At 37.1% G+C, this 16,525-nt stretch overlaps 1 protein-coding gene across 1 annotated transcript in view; it reads left to right on the plus strand.

The window, feature by feature from the left end:
• TOPAZ1 (testis and ovary specific TOPAZ 1) overlaps positions 1 to 16,525 on the plus strand; it is a 103,122-nt gene that overhangs the window by 80,268 nt on the left and 6,329 nt on the right. Inside the window, exons 17-18 of the mRNA XM_043595927.1 lie at positions 10,704 to 10,868; positions 12,571 to 12,774. Coding sequence (XP_043451862.1) covers positions 10,704 to 10,868; positions 12,571 to 12,774 — 369 coding nt within the window. The remainder of the gene's footprint in view (positions 1 to 10,703; positions 10,869 to 12,570; positions 12,775 to 16,525) is intronic.

The raw sequence follows: 16,525 nt of genomic DNA on the forward strand, positions 1-16,525 counted from the left end.
CTCTTAGTTTCATTGATCTGTTCTACTGGGTTTTTTGTTTGTTTCTATTTTATTTATTTCTGCTCAAATCATTATTACTTCCTCTATTCTGCTGGATTTAGGCTTTATTTGCTGTTCCTTTTCTACCCTCTTTAGGTGTAATTTAAGTTGTTTATTTGAGGCATGTCTTACTTCTTGAGGTAGGCCTGTATTACGGTATACTTCCCTCTTAGGACCACCTTTGCCATATCCCAAAGGTTTTGGACTATCATGTTTTCATTTTCATTTGCTTCCATGTATTTTTTTAAATTTCTTCTTTAATTTCCTGGTTATCCCATTTATCCTTTAGTAGGAGTTTAGTCTCCAATAATTTGCAGTCTTTCCAAATTTTTTCTTATGGCTGACTTCAGGTTTCATAATGTTGTGGTCTGAAAATACGCATGGTATGATCTCAGTTTTTTGTACTTGTTGAGAGCTGATTTGTGATCCAGTATGTGATCTAATCTGTAGAATGTTCCATGGTCACTCGAGAAGAATGTGTATACTCCAGCTTTAGGATGAAAAGTTCTGAATATATCTGTTAAGTCTATCTGGTCCAGTGTGTCATTCAAGGCTATTGTTTCTTTGTTGATCTGCTTAGATGATCTATCCATTATTGTAAGTGGCATGTTAAAGTCCTTTACTATTATTGTATTATTATCACTGGGTTTCTTTATGTTTGTTATTAATTGATTTATATATTTGGGCGCATAAATGTTTACAATTGTTAGATCTTCTTGATAGGTAGGTCCCTTAATTATGGTATAATGCCCTTCTTCATCTCACATTACAGTCTTTGGTTTAAAATCTGGTTTGTCTAAGTATGGCTACTCTGGCTTTGTTTTGGCATCTGTTAGCATGATAAATCATTATCCATCCTCTCACTTTCAGTCTGTAGGTGTCTTTAGGTCTAAAGTGATCCTCTTAGGGGCACCTGGGTGGCTCAGTAGGTTGAGCGTCCCACTTCAGCTCAGGTCATGATCTCTCGGTTCTTGAGTTCAAGCCCCACATTGGGCTCTGTGCTGACAGCTCAGAGCCTGGAGCCTGCTTTGGATTCTGTGTCTCCTTCTCTCTCTGCCCCTCCCCTGCTCATGCTCTGTCTCTCAAAAATGAATAAATAAACAAAAAAAGAAGTTTAAAAAAAATAAAATAAAGTGATCCTCTTGTAGGCACCACGTAGATGGGTCTTGTTTGTTTATCCATTCTGATACCCTGTGTCCTTTGATTTGAGCTTTTAGTCCATTATATTTAGACCTATTATTGATAGATGTCAATTTGGTGACATTGTGTTATCTATAAAGTTGGTGTTTCTGGTGATGTTCTCTCTTCCTTTCTAGTCGTTATGCTTTTGCTCTTTTTTTCCCACTTCAAAGAGTCCCCTTTAATATTTCTTGCAGGGCTGGGTTAGTGGTCATGAACTCCTTTAGTTTTTGTTTGGGAAACTGTCTTTCCTGTATTCTGCATGACAGCCTTGCTGCATAAAGTATTCTTGGCTGCATACTTTTCCCATTTAGCACATTGAGTATATCGTGCCATTCTCTTCTGGCCTGCCAAGTTTCTGGACAGATCTGCTGCAAACCAATCTGTCTTGCTTTGCAGGTTAAGGATTTTTTTTACCCTTGCTTCTTTCAGGATTCCTTCTTTATATGAGCATTTTGTGAATTCCACTATGAGGGGTCTTGGTGATGACTGGCTTTTGTTGAATTTAATGGGAATTCTCTGTGGTTCTAATGGATTTGGATCTGTGTTCTTCCTTAGATTAGGGAGGTTTTCAGCCTTAATTTGCTCATATAAACTTTCTGCTCCTTTCTCTTTCTCTTTTTCTTCTGGGACTCCTATGATAGGAATGTTGTTGTGCTTTAAGGAGTAACTGAGTTCCCTAAGTCTACATCCATGATCCGGTACCTTTCTTTCCTTCTTTTTTCAGCTCCAGTATTTCCCATAATTTTATCTTCTGTATCACTCATTTGTTCTTCTGCTTCCTTGTTGTCATTACACCCAGTCGGTTTTGCATCTTAGTTATAATATTTTTTATTTTGACTGGACTAGTTTTTAGGTTATTTTATCTGTGCAGTAAGGGATTCTCTAGTGTTTTCTACGCTTTTCTCAAGCCCAGCTAGTATCCTTATTATTTTAAATTCTGATTTGGACATCTTACTTATATTTGTATTGATTAAATCCCTGGCCATGATTTCATCCAGTTCTTTCTTTTGGTGTGAATTCATCCATCTTGTCATTTTGTCTGAGTCACTGGGTGTGTGTGTGTGTGTGTGTGTGTGTGTGTGTGGGATTGTTAGGAAAGCTTGTCATATTCCTGCTCCTGAGAGTAATGGCTATATTAAGAAGAAGTTCAAAAAAAAGAAAGAAAGGAAGGAAGCTAGATCCTAGGTGTATTTTGGTCTGCTTATTAAAAGAAACTAGATCAAAAAAAAAAAAAAGGCAGCTGGATCCTATCTCCCCTAGAGCTGAAGCTTTGCAGCACTCTATGATCAGTAGACTTAGTGCATAAGAGGGGTTTGTGCTGGTCCCATGATGGTGGGGCCTGCAGTGATGATTCTCAGGTGGACTTGCCCCAGTGGAGATGCACAGCAGGGCCTTGGTATAAGCTGCTCTTGCCTACACTGGGTGGCACTGTTTTGCTCACTGAAGGACCTCAGTGCCGGTGTGGGGGAGGGAGGGTAATGGCTTAGCCCCGCTCTCTCCTCCTTCCCCAGAGCAGGAAGCTCACACCCACCACTCTTTAGGAAGCTGGCACAGAAGAGCAGATATTCACCCCTTTTGTGTCCCCAGCTTCTGTCAGATTCCTGCCTTCACCCTGCCAGTGTCCGAGCTGTCTACCTGCCAGGTGACACTGTATTTCTATGTTTTATCTCAGGCACACAGGTGGGTTTCAAAACTCCAAATTTCAGAGATCCAAGCTGCTCGGACCCGTGCTGACCCTCTGGGGGAGGCTTTCACTGTACTATTGCATTTGCTGGTTTGTTATAGAAAAATGGTCACGATTCAGCTCAGCAGTTTGGAGTTTCTGTAAAGCACAGCACAAAATTGGCACCAAGATTTGCTTCCCCTGCTTGTGTCTTTGGTCCTATGCTTGAGAACAGGGCAACCCATGGGTGCTGCCAGTTGTTTTGTCCCCACAGAGGCTGTGCAGCCACTCCCAAATGTACTCCTAGCAGGGGAACTGTTTCTTCCCATGTGACCCAGGGAATCCTCAGATCTTGCTGGCCTCTCCCAGGTCTTCATAGTCTTTCCCCACCGGGGCCACAAGGCACAACCATGGTGCAGACCTTCAAAGCTTCAGACTGTGCTCCACTGCTCTCCTTTTCCTAGTCAGTGGTCTTGGGGAAAGAGTTTTCTTGTGCAGTCCCCTGCGTGTGCTCGTCGCTCCGCACTGCCCCCGCCCCCTCTTTCTCTTTCTTATATTCTCTCATCTCTCCATCATCAGGACTCCCTCCCCTTCACAGCACCTGCAGTTCTTTGCTTTCCAAATCAACTCTCCGTAGCTCCTATCTTCCACGATGTGGCCTTTTGTAGCCATTTTCTCCCTCTAGTTGTGCAGTTTTGCTCTCTCAGTCCTCAGATCGATTTCTTGGGTACTCAGAATGATTGGATATTTATCTGGCTGTGTTCAAGGGACAAGGGAAGTTTAGGGTCCCCCTGCTCCTCTGCCATCTTATTTCTCTATATTTTTTCCTTTTGAAAACCTGTGCACTTATTACCTACTACACTTTTTATAGAAGGGTTATACATTACTTGTGTTGGAGAAATGCAGAATATTTTACTCATTTTAGTTAGTGGCAGACTTTATGATGAGAAATCTATTGTTTTGGCTTTTCAGTTTGACATTTAAAACTCTCAGCACTAGTAGCTTGTATCTTGGCAAATGAACAATAAATTCCTGCCTTCTCCCCTTACCAGAGTAAAAAAAAAAAAAAAAAAAAAAGCCTTTAAACCATAATTTATAATCATGGCTTAGAGGCTGAAAAATAAGTGTCCTAACTCCCTAGAATATACATTTTGTAAAAAGTTATGCCATTTATTGAGAAGCTGCCTTTGAACTTTAAAATAAATTTTATTGCCTCAACATAAGTAACACATGTTCATTAGCAACCAGTAGGAAAAGGTAGATAAGAAAAACTGATGATAAAAATTCCTTATTCAGTCCACCCAGAAATGACTGTTAACCACTTTAACGTTACTACACAGACTCCTTTTGTACCTTGCATTGTTTTGTTCAGGGAACAGTCTTTCTTTTTTTTTTTTTTTTTTAACGTTTATTTTTGAGACAGAGAGAGATAGAGCATGAACGGGGGAGGGTCAGAGAGAGAGAGGGAGACACAGAATCCGAAACAGGCTCCAGGCTCTGAGCTGTCAGTACAGAGCCCAAAGTGGGGCTCAAACTCACGGACCACGAGATCATGACCTGAGCTGAAGTCAGACGCTTAACCGACTGAGCCACCGAGGCGCCCCTAGGGAACAGTCTTTCTGTGGACATCTTCTGTGTAAAGGAATGTTCTCCTATAACGTCACTTAATGGGATGCTTAGTTTTCCATCTTACGAAAAAATATATATAAGTGTATAAATGTAGATACATAAATATATCCATAGACCCACATTTCTTCATCTAGCTTGTTTCCAGATGTCCATCATAAATAATAATCCATGCTAAACATTCCTGCTAATATTACATCCTTAGGATAAATTCTGACAATTGCTGGGTTAAAGGATAAGGCAGTTTAAAGCTTTTTGGTAAATGTTGGTAGATTTGCCCTTATTCCCATTCAGATTTGCATCAAGTTATCTTGAGTTTATTAGAAACCCTCCCTTTGTAAGAAAATCCTAGAGAACTATTACATAGGTATCTCTTGTATAAAGACATTGTCCTTTTAGGGGTCATAGGTGCATATAAACAGTCCCAAGAGTTAGTGCCGAATATTATGGTTTTTAGTTGTCAGACAGACTGGTACTTTCCAGTCTATGCAATCCCTAATCTGGCCATTCAATACTTTCCATTCCAGGTCTTATCTCTGCAAGTGGAATATAAAAGTACCCTACACCTTTAGAAAGTTTGTAGTAATTAGTCTTACCAGCATGTGAAGATGCATGTTATGAAACACCCTCACCAATACTATTTTTTGAATACTATTTTTCTTTTCTCTTTGCTAGTTTGACAGAGAAAAAGTGATATTTGTTGCTTTACTTTGCATTTAATTGCTTATTAGAAAATTTAACTCTTTCCCCTTTTTACCATTTTTACTTACTCTTTTGTGGATTATTCATGTTCTTGGTCTGTTTTCTTTTTTTTTTTAATTTTTTTCTTTTTACATTTATTTATTTTTTGATAGAGAGAGACAGAGCACAGTGGGGGAGGGTCAGAGAGAGGGAGACACAGAATCCAAAGCAGGCTCCAGGCTCTGAGCTGTCAGCACAGAGCCCGACGCGGGGCTCAAACTCACAAACTGCGAGATCATGACCTGAGCCGAAGTCAGACGTTTAACTGAGCCACCCAGGTGCCCCTCTTGGTCTGTTTTCAAATTTTAATATATCTCTTCATTATTGATTTAATAATAATGTAATTATTTGCTATATACCAAGCATTGTGCTAAGTGTGTTACTTGTGTCATCTCATTTAATCAACACTAACCCTATTAAGTAGATGATGGTATCCCAAGATGAAGGCGCTGAGGCAAAGAGAAGATCACACAGCAATTCCAATCTAGGTCTGATTGCAGAGTCCATATATTAAAACCTTATACCACTGTTATTTCCCTAATCTTTCATTTAAATGGACTTTGTAAAATTGCAACCAGGGAGGAAGCACAAACCACAGAAACAGACCTGGATCTGACCTAGTCAGCCACCTGAGCAAAGTGGTGATTCTGATCTTGTTTTTATAAATCTGAGACAGTAGTTCTCAAAGTTGGCCATCAGAACACCCTGAAAGATTGTTAAAACACAGATTGTTTGGTCCATTCCCAGATTTTCTGATTCATTAAATCTGGGATGGGTCCTGGGAATTTGCATTTCTTACAAGTTCTCAGAGGTTACTGATGATGATGCTAGTCTGGGACCTCACTTTGAAGACCACTACCCTATAGCTCTCTTGTGTGGGCATTTCTCACACCTCCCCTGTATCCCTAAACCACACTTCCTCAAGTCACTCCCCTAGTTTGTTAACCAGTGCTACAAGCATTACCATTTTTATTATGTATTATTTATGGATTTTCTACATTTAACTCTCTTTGTACCTTCCTAGGGAGGAAATGGCTGGAGATGTTTTTGTTTTAGATTTTTTTTTCTAGTTTTGTTGAGATATAATTGACATACAGCACTGTGTAAGTTTAAGGAGTATAGCATAATGACATATATGTTGTGAATTGTGATTGGCACAATATAGTTAACATCCATCATCTCCTATAGATAGAAAAAAAAAAGAAAAATACATTTTTTCCCTTGTGATGAGAACTCTTAGGATCTACTCTCAACAACTTTCCTGGATGTTATACAGCAATGTTAACTATAGTCACCGTGTTATGGTACATTACATCTCCAGTATTCCTTACAACTGGAAGTTTGTGCCTTTTGACCACCTTCATCCATTTCCCCACCCTCACCCCCACCTCTGGTAACCACAAATCCAATCTCTTTTTCTATGATTCTAAGATTTCACATACCAGTGAGATCATGCAGTGTTTCTCTTTCTGTATTTCACTTACTTCACTTTGCCTAATGCTCTCAAGGTCCATCTATATTGTTTTAGGCTAGACTTGTTTAAAGCATAGACGTGTGTGTTTTTTTGTTTATTTAGGAAAGTGTTACCCTTTTTTATATAGGAAATATAGCATAAAGTTTAGCTTGAACACCTAGACCAGTGACTGCCACTGCAGTACTAATATAAGCATATAAACAATGTTAATATTTAAAAACTGCATCATCTTTATTTTCAATCAGTGGATAGCTCTGTTCAGAACAGTGTTATGTTAGGCCAGGCCATGTTTAATCTCTGTTTTCATACAGCAGTTTCACTTATAACTACTTATGTAGGCATAGCCATTATTTAGGTCATTAACACTTCTTTCCCAGGTAATTTTCACCAAATGTGAACACTGGTCATTTTCAGTGATGGGATATTCAATTTTTGTCAATTTCTTCTTTATACTTCTCTGTTTTAATTTTTTGTAGTGATTGTGTGTGTGTGTGTGTGTGTGTGTGTGTGTGTATATATATATATATATATATAATGTTTATTTTTGAGAGAGAGAGAGACAGAATGCAAGCAGGGGAGGGGAAGAGAGAAAGGGATACACAGAATGCCAAGTAGGCTCCAGGCTCTGAGCTGTCAGTGCAGAAGGGAGCTCAAACTTCCAGACTGCAAGATCATGACCTGAGCCTAAGTCTGACGCTTAACCAACTGAGCCATACAGGCACCTCTGTGATTGTTTATATTTTTTTTTTAATTTTTTTTTAACGTTTATTTATTTATGGGACAGAGAGAGACAGAGCATGAATGGGGGAGGGGCAGAGAGAGAGGGAGACACAGAATCAGAAACAGGCTCCAGGCTCTGAGCCATCAGCCCAGAGCCCGACGCGGGGCTCGAACTCCCGGACCGCGAGATCGTGACCTGAGCTGAAGTCGGACGCTCAACCGACTGAGCCACCCAGGCGCCCCTGTTTATATTTTTTAAATAAACATTATTTTAGGGGCACCTGGGTGGCTCAGTTGGTTAAGCGTCCGACTCTTGGTTTCAGCTCGGATCATGATCTCATGATCTCACACTTCGTGAGTTTCAGCCCCACATCGGGCTTTGCGCTGACCCTGCAGAGCCTGCTTGGGATTCATTCTCTCTGCCCTTCCTTCACTCTCTCTCTCTGTCTCTCTCAGAAATAAGTAAATAAACTTTAAAAAGTAATTTTTTAAAATAAACATTATTTTAGAAGTAAATCAACCAGCTTGGCCTCATCCTGAACAGTATTTCTGAAATTGCCTGTTTAATGTGGTTTTTATACTTGATGCACTCTTTTATTGTTACAGTTTTTATAGTATACAATCAAATAGGTTATTAACATTATAATGTGATCTAAAAATCAGTTCAGGTACTTATCATCAATGATGTATATATCACACTTAGAAAATATTATACTGTAAATTATGTCCCTTTGTATTATGATAGTTTTACATATTAAAGATATTAGTCTTTCATCTGTTGGATATTTGCACATATTTTTCTCAGCTTTTCATTTTCCTTTAACTTTATGATTTTTTTTTGCATTTTTGTTTTTCTTCTGTTGTCCCCCTGACATTTTTTCTTTTTTTTTTTTTTTTAATTTTTTTTTTTTTTTCAACGTTTATTTATTTTTGGGACAGAGAGAGACAGAGCATGAACGGGGGAGGGGCAGAGAGAGAGGGAGACACAGAATCGGAAACAGGCTCCAGGCTCTGAGCCATCAGCCCAGAGCCCGATGCGGGGCTCGAACTCCCGGACCACGAGATCGTGACCTGGCTGAAGTCGGCTGCTTAACCGACTGCGCCACCCAGGCGCCCCAGTTAATGTAGCTTTAGAATATCTGTAATATCTATTTAGGCAACACCACTTTTACTCCTCTTTTCCAAATTATTGTCCACATTCTCAAGTGCTTATTCTTTTAGATGAATTTCAGCTATTGAATTTTTCATATAGTTCTGTAAGGAAATTTGGGATTATGTTAAATATATATTAAAAGGAGAAAGGTATCTTTAGATATTCTTTATGGTATATGTAGCATTCACTATGGTAGTCAAGGATAGTTATTTGATAGTCTCACTGACTAGCCTGGAAATTCATTCACTGCAGACCATCTCCATATTAATAGTCTTCATATTCTCAGTGCCTTGTATTCAAAATCTTGCATGAGTCAAATGACTAAATATGCATATGTTGGAAGGTAAGTGGATAAAGAATGGCTATTATAGAAAATTTGCTTGCATTTTGACTCAGACTTTTTAGACAAATGGAAAATATTCCCAACCGTCGAAGAGTGAAAAACATGAGGGTTAATGCAATAAGGACTTCTATCACCATAAAACTAGTATTAAAGTACACTAGTAAACTGGTTTTTGTTTTTGAAAATTTAATTCTCATAAGAGGTCTTATAAAATTTCTCAAAAGTGTTTATGCTGATAGAGTTGTGAATGGGGTGGATTAGTTAAAAGTCTAAATGACTACCCAATTACCAGTTTCAGTTAACTCTAGTACATAAAATGACCAGCTTATTCAGAGTTTTTAATATAGCTACACAGTTTGGTAAGATTTCAAAATGAAGCTCCTAAAATACCATCTATTCTTTCAAAAACTGTGACCATTATTCTACCTTAACGATAAAAAATGAGTGTTAAAGAACAGTGCAGTTGTTGTGAGAAAGGTCCACATAGTCTACTTCTTGTAAGTGTGACATATCTACCAGATAGATCATTAACAAAAAACAATTGAACTTATTTGATAAAAATAAAATTCAGTTTATAAGGAATGGTGATTTAGCGGTTTTACTTTGGGGAATTATGGGGGAAAATGGGAATTATGCTTAACCAATGTTTTATGCAGTCTTTCAAAAGATAACAAGTTCATTTAAATTTCTCTATAAAGGAAAGTTTAAGCAGATTTGGAAGTAAATTAATGGAAATATCTGTTTAAATGAGCTAAGATTCATAAAGCACCAATATTTGTAAAACATTGCCTAACACATAGCATAAGGCAATTCAGTCAGTCGATCAGTCTGTCAGATGGGCTCTACTAATTTAAAAACTAGCTCCTGTTTTAAAGTTATACTGGGTAATTAAGCCTTTATTTTGGCATTTGTGTACATGAATTACCAAATCTCCCTTCAATACTTTTTGTATTCACTGTGCTGGGAAGGCCCCCAAAGAAAAAGAAAACGTGACTCCTATACTTAGTACAGTTAAAAAACAGGGAAATATGAGTTAAGTGTTATAACAATGTTTCGTTTATGTATCTGGTGTATGATGATTGAGAGAATTAGGCAAATGATAAAATATTGACATTTCTAATATTTTAGTACCTCAGTGTTCTGTATGATAGTCTCCTATTGTTTTTCTCAATGTGCAAATCAAGGCAGAAATTAAGGAACTTCAGCGTTATAGGTAATATTCTCTTTTTTTTAAGCTGTGTGAAGCGTGCATAGAAGTTTGTTATTTTGCTTTTATAACTTACATACATTATATATTGTGCACATATCAACTATCTTGTAATAAAAATTATGTAAGAAATTGGGGGGGGGAAGCTGTTCCCCAAAATGCCAAAAACTAATTAATTTATGTATTCTTTATTATAAAATTGTTAAACTTGTCCACACAAATATTTTACATTATAACAAATAATTTACTACAAAAGAAACATTTTTGTCATGTAAAAATAAACATTAACCATAGAGTTAAAAACTGAGTTAGTACACTTAGAAAAATGAAAAATTAAAAAATAAGTATAACAAAGTACTCATTCGTTTGTATCCCCTTAGGACAGTGACCATTACTATACAAGTTGTTTCTAATAAATTTGAGTTATTGTTATCTTTTCTGAATACACATAAATTTTGATACTTAACAAAACATATTTGAAAACATTAGTTGTAATTATACTCTTAAGTGTAATTTACATAGTATAAAGTATTAGTACTTTTTTCTTTTTGGAAGAATCAGAATGGATCATCAATACACCACTGTGGCCTTGTGATAGACTGGATGTACTCAATCGACATAATCTGCTCTGTACAATTGCACATGAAATCTTAGCCAAGAGCCTTTATAGACAGACATTTGAAGTTTTGCAAAATCTACCAGGTTTTCAAAATTCTCAAGGTATGTTTTTTTAAAAGCCTCAATTCTAATGTCCATCTGGTGTTTAAATAAGAAACCATTCTCCACCTGTTTTGGTTGAGTTTTATATTCCAGCATATATTTTTAATGAAATTATTTTCTGTAAAATGTGTTCTCTGCAAATTCAATATGTTTTTCTTTTTTCTTTCTCTTTTTTGTTGTTTTTTTGTTTTTGTTTTTGTTTTTGTTTTTGTTTTCAAAAGCAGAGATGCTTACCTTTGGGTTGTCAGCCATTCCCTCCCTCAACTGTTTTCATCAGTCCCCTTTCCCTCTCTGTCAGGTCAGCAGCAAACAATAATGCCCCAGCAAGTTTTGTGTCGTAAAAGAATTCATTGCATTAGAATAATGAAAAATACTTTTTCTTTTATTACTTAACATTAAATACAGAGCTTAGTTTCCATTACCTTGGAACAAAGGAAAATATGAAATAAATGGAAGAAATGACAAGTTCAAAGAAAGGGAATATTAATGTGGACAATAGTAGGTAGTGTTCTCGAATCCTGACACTCAAGTTTTATGTAGACCAGAGGGGGTCCATGTTAAGGGAAACATGAGCAAAAGCTTTGGATCAAAATGAACCTGAGTAATGCTTTCAGAGTGGCAAGTTGCCACTTCATGAGAATGTTAACCTGAGGGCCTCCCACAGTGCTTTATCAGAGTACATGTTCTAGGAAAGTTCCATTGGTGGAGATGTTTAGGAAGAGACTAAAAGGTAAGGAGATTAACTTCTTGCTTAGGCCTGGATCACTAAGGGATGCTACAGATGAAGTGATAAAGACCAAAATCTAGGTCATAGATTGAACTGACAATACAGGGAATAAAAGATTTCACAGTCTCCAAGGTGACTTCACTTTCTTCTAAGTGAGGAATTGAAAGAAGGATAAATACCTAATAAAGGATTTGTTTTTAATTTGAGAGAGAATATTAGAGGCGGTGGTTTATTTTTAGTCATGGGAAATTAAGTCTGAGGTCTGAACTGTAGACAGTGCAAACAGAACCGTGCAAGTCATTCACTTGGGAGAGCAGATGCAGGCGCAGGTGGAATCACAGACAGCGGTGTTAATGTAGCCTCTGCGATAGTTGTCAAGCTTCCTTTTTTTTTTTTAAGCATAATTTATTGTCACCTTCGCTAACATACATGTATACAGTGTGCTCTTGGCATCAGGAGTAGATTCTCGTGATTCATCACTTACACACAACATCCAGTGCTCATCCCAACAAGTTACCTCCTCAGTGCCCATCGTCCATTGTCCCCTGCCCCCTCCTCCCCATCCACCCTCAGTTTGTTCTCTGTATTTGAGAGTCTCTTATGGTTTGCCTCCCTCTCTATTTGTAACTTTTTTTTTCTCTACTGTTTCCCCATGGTCTTAAGTGTCTCAAATTCCACATATGAGTGAAAACAGGTATCTGTCTCTGCCTGACTTTACTTCACTTAGCATAATACCCTCTGGTTTCACCCACATTGTTACAAGGTTCCTTTCTTCTTCTTTGTTCCAAAGTAAATGAAGGTTTCTTTTGTTGAATGCTTGTTTCTTAGAGAATATATGATTGCATTTTAGCGACTGTGACTCCCATAGTGGGTAGGAAAATCCCAACAGGAGCAAAGGGAAAAGAAAAGCAGTGAGAGAGGGAAGATTGAGGGACTAAGATAGATTGATTTCATTATATCCTTTTTGTTTTCCAGAAACTGTGGAGGTCTCACAGTACAGCCTTCTTTTTAATAAACTTCTAGATGCCTGTATAGAAAGCAACAGTCTTGGTATGTCATCCTCCGTGGCAGACTTCATGATTTCAAAGAACATCCCTATTGAGCTCTCCTTTCTTAGAAGATTAATTACTTCTTTGGGAAGGAGTTGTTTATGGCTCAAAGCCAGAACCCACTACAAAAGTAAGTTGCATTTTAAAAATTTATATTTGAAATCTTGGTTTTGACTTCGATTTTCTAACCAAGAATCCTTGCATAGTGTCTATGACTAGGCTTTTAAATACGTAAAAGGAGCAGTTGATACACAGTCAAAGGTAATGGTGCACACAGATTTGTTCTCTGTTTTGAAACGTGTTCTTTCTCGTTTCTAATTACTGTATCTTTATTTCTTTGCACATTAGTATGCCCACTTGAGGGTGCACAAAGGAAATAAATGAAAGAATTTCAACCAGTTGACATAGCTTATAAATATATAGGAGTAAAACAATAGGAATATTTATATATTTTATTCATCCCTGCTACATCCCTGATCTTTATAATTCATAAGTTAGAATATTTTATAGCAGGCCACATAAGAAGTACAGAGGCTGCCATTACAATGAACACGACACATAGGTTTTTCACGTGGTTCCTAGTAAAAGAACTTTATTAATCTATTTACAGTTGTTTCTCTCTAACCAATAAGCCTGGAAAACTAATGCTTTCTCTGGTCCCAGCCACCTCATAGGTATTTGAATTGGAAGTAATTTCATGTAGAGTCGAGATCCAGAAAACACTTCTGCCTTCCTGCAGTAGTTTGTCCTAAATTTATGTTTCTATCACTGCCGCGTATCTAACAAACATTCGAGTGCCTACTGCATGTCACCGCTGTGCCAGAGTTGCCAAACATCCCAGCCACCCCTGCCAGCCCAGAAACCTCTCTGAACTTGGGAGTGTTTTTCACACTACCAGCTGTTTAGCAGGTGGTAACTTTTCCCCAATGAAATAGGAAAGAAAACATTAGCATACATTACAGGTGGTAAGATGAAGCGTTATTTGATAAAATTTTCATTTCAGTTACATATATCCATATATGTGTACCAGGTCAATATGTAAAATGTACCTCTTATTGTAGGTTACAATCAAAAGAAGTTTTAAAAGCAGAATTTTTTTAGGGGCACCTGGGTGGCTCAGTGAGTTAAGCGCCTGACTCTTGATTCAGCTTGGGTCATGATCTTACGTTTTGAGGGACCAAGCCCCACATTGGTCTCTGTGCTGACAGCATGGAGCCTGCTTGGGATTCTCTCTCTCTCTCTCTCTCTCTCTCTCTGCCTCCCCCCTCTCAAAATAAATAAATAAAATTAAAAACAATTTTTTTTAAATGATCAGAAATTCAGAGGAAACGTAGATTTGTTTATTCATAAACACCTCATTTCAACTTATGTTTCAACTCCTTACACTATTTCCCTGCAGATTACTAGAAATCACACACACAAAGTATATATATACTACTTTTTGCTGTAACTTCTTTATTTTAGTTTTTAGAATCAGTGGGGTTATTTATTTTCAAAATAATTGTGCGATTTGGGGACCATGCCATAGAAGGTGTTTCTCTGCCATAGGAACAAAACATAAACTTGGAAACACTTAGATGAGATTTCTATGAATCTCTGTTTCTTAGTTGGAAATAAAATTCTGTTTTAAAGCAGCTAAACTTAATCATTTGTAAAAATTTTTATTAACAATTTTATTGAGATATAATTCAAATTCAGTTCACCCATTTACAGTGGTCTTAAGGTATTCATAGTTCGTGCAATCACACTGAGTGTGAAGCCTGCTTGGGATTTTCTCTCTCTCTCTCTCTCTCTCTCTCTCTCTCTCTCTCCCTCCCCCCCCCCCCCCCCCCCCCCGTGTCTGTCTCCCCAACTCATGCTCTCTCTCTCTGTCTCAAATTAAAAATGATAATAATAATTTAAATACATCTATGCCTAATTTCATATGCAGTGAACTACTGGGACTTATGCAGGTTAGGTATAGGGCTAAGAGTATTTTTGGTATTTTTAATGTGCCTGAGTTACAAAATGAAAAGAGTGATGTATATTCACCAATCAGTCTTCAAAAACATCTTATTACCTGACAATGCTGACATTTCAGATATCATTGGAACTCTCTAGGTTTATCTTCACACATAGTTAACACTCTAGAAAAGCGTTATAATTGGTCCAGTAGTGCTGGATTTTAGGCTGATGGCTTTTTCATCAAGGCACTTGTTAAGACTGTGGTGCCAATGCCTTTGTTTTGCTTTTTTAAAAAATATTTTGTGTAGCTTTACTGAAATAATTTCACATACCATAAATTTCAGCCATTTAGGCAATGCATTAGTGTTTATTATATTCACAGAATTGTGTAGCCAACACCACAATCTAATTTTAGAACATCTTCAGCACCTCCAAAAAGGAAACACATTAGCATTCCCTGGATGCCTCCTGCTGACCAGACAACAACTAATTGACTCTATTTCTGTAGATTTGCATATTTGGGGCATTTCACATAAATGAAATCTTTCAATATGTAGTTTTTTATGACTAGCTTCGTGTAATTAGTGTAATATTTTCAAGGCTCATCCTGTTATAGCGTGTATCAATACTTCATTCCTTTTTATTGCTGAATAATATTCCATTGTATGGAATTATCCATCCATCCTTTGATGGACATTTGAGTTGTTTCTAGTTTTTAGTTATTATGAATAACACTGCTGTATTCACATACAAGTTTTTGTGTGGACATATATTTTTATTTCTCTTGGGATCAAAGTGGCTGGCTCATATAAATCTGTTTTTAGCATTTTAGGAAACTGCCAAATCTGCTTTTCCAAAGATGCAGTATCATTTTGTATTTATATACCCACTACCCAAATTTGAGATTTCCAGTTTCCTCACATCCTCACCAACACTTGTTACACTGTGTTTTTTATTTTAGACTTTCTGTGGATATAAAGTGGTATCTCATTGTGGTTTTGATTTGCATGATCCTAGTGACTTTTTCAAGTACTTATTAGCCATTTGTGTATTTTCTCTGGATAAATGTCTGTTAAATCCTTTACCCATTTTTTTCTTTGCACATTTTTTAATTGTTTTTTTATTATTGAGTTGTAAGAATACATGCACATAATATACATATATATACATATATGTACATATACACACACACAACACACACAACACACACACACACACACACTCTCTGGATGCAAGTCCCATGTCAGATACATGAATTTCAAATATATTTTTTTTCCAGTCTGTCAGTTGTCTTTCACTTTCTTAATGGCTTGGCTCTGCTTTTATTTTCAAACTAATCATAAAGAAACTGTCTTCCTGATGCTCCTGATTTGTTCTTCCTAGTCCTAAAAATACTGATTTTCTCTCAGCCAAAAAGTCAGGAAGGGGAGATGTTAGTGCGTTTTCCAGTATGTTTCCCTCCCCTAAAACTGAATAGGAATATTTTTCTTTTCATACTTGCTTTTAGAGGAAAAATAATGTTGGTAAATTTCTACTCAGTTTGTTATTTTTTGTTTTCCTCTTCCAGTCAGCAAAGTAAAACAAGAATGTATGTAAATTATACCTATCAATAGTCAGAAAGTTAATGAGTCAATAGTATGTTAATCCTGCAAGTGACCTAGGGAGTGGAACTACCTAGTAGTTAGGAATCCGAGATCTGGAGTCAGAGGCTGGGGTGATTGCCAGAGCCCTTCACCTAATGTAGGAGTCAGTATACCTGATTTCAAAGGTAGTACTGTCAGTTAAAATGAGGGAAAACTTATGTGTTTATGTTTAACACACGTACCTGGCACATAGTAGGCCCCCAAAGATTAGCAGTCATCATCCACATTAGATTTCTTGAAGAAACTTACTTTTTTTTTTTTTTTTTAGTATTTACTCATTTTTGAGACAGAGAC

Source organism: Prionailurus bengalensis, chromosome C2, assembly GCF_016509475.1.
Source record: "Prionailurus bengalensis isolate Pbe53 chromosome C2, Fcat_Pben_1.1_paternal_pri, whole genome shotgun sequence".
In the NCBI taxonomy this organism is placed as follows: Eukaryota; Metazoa; Chordata; class Mammalia; order Carnivora; family Felidae; genus Prionailurus; species Prionailurus bengalensis.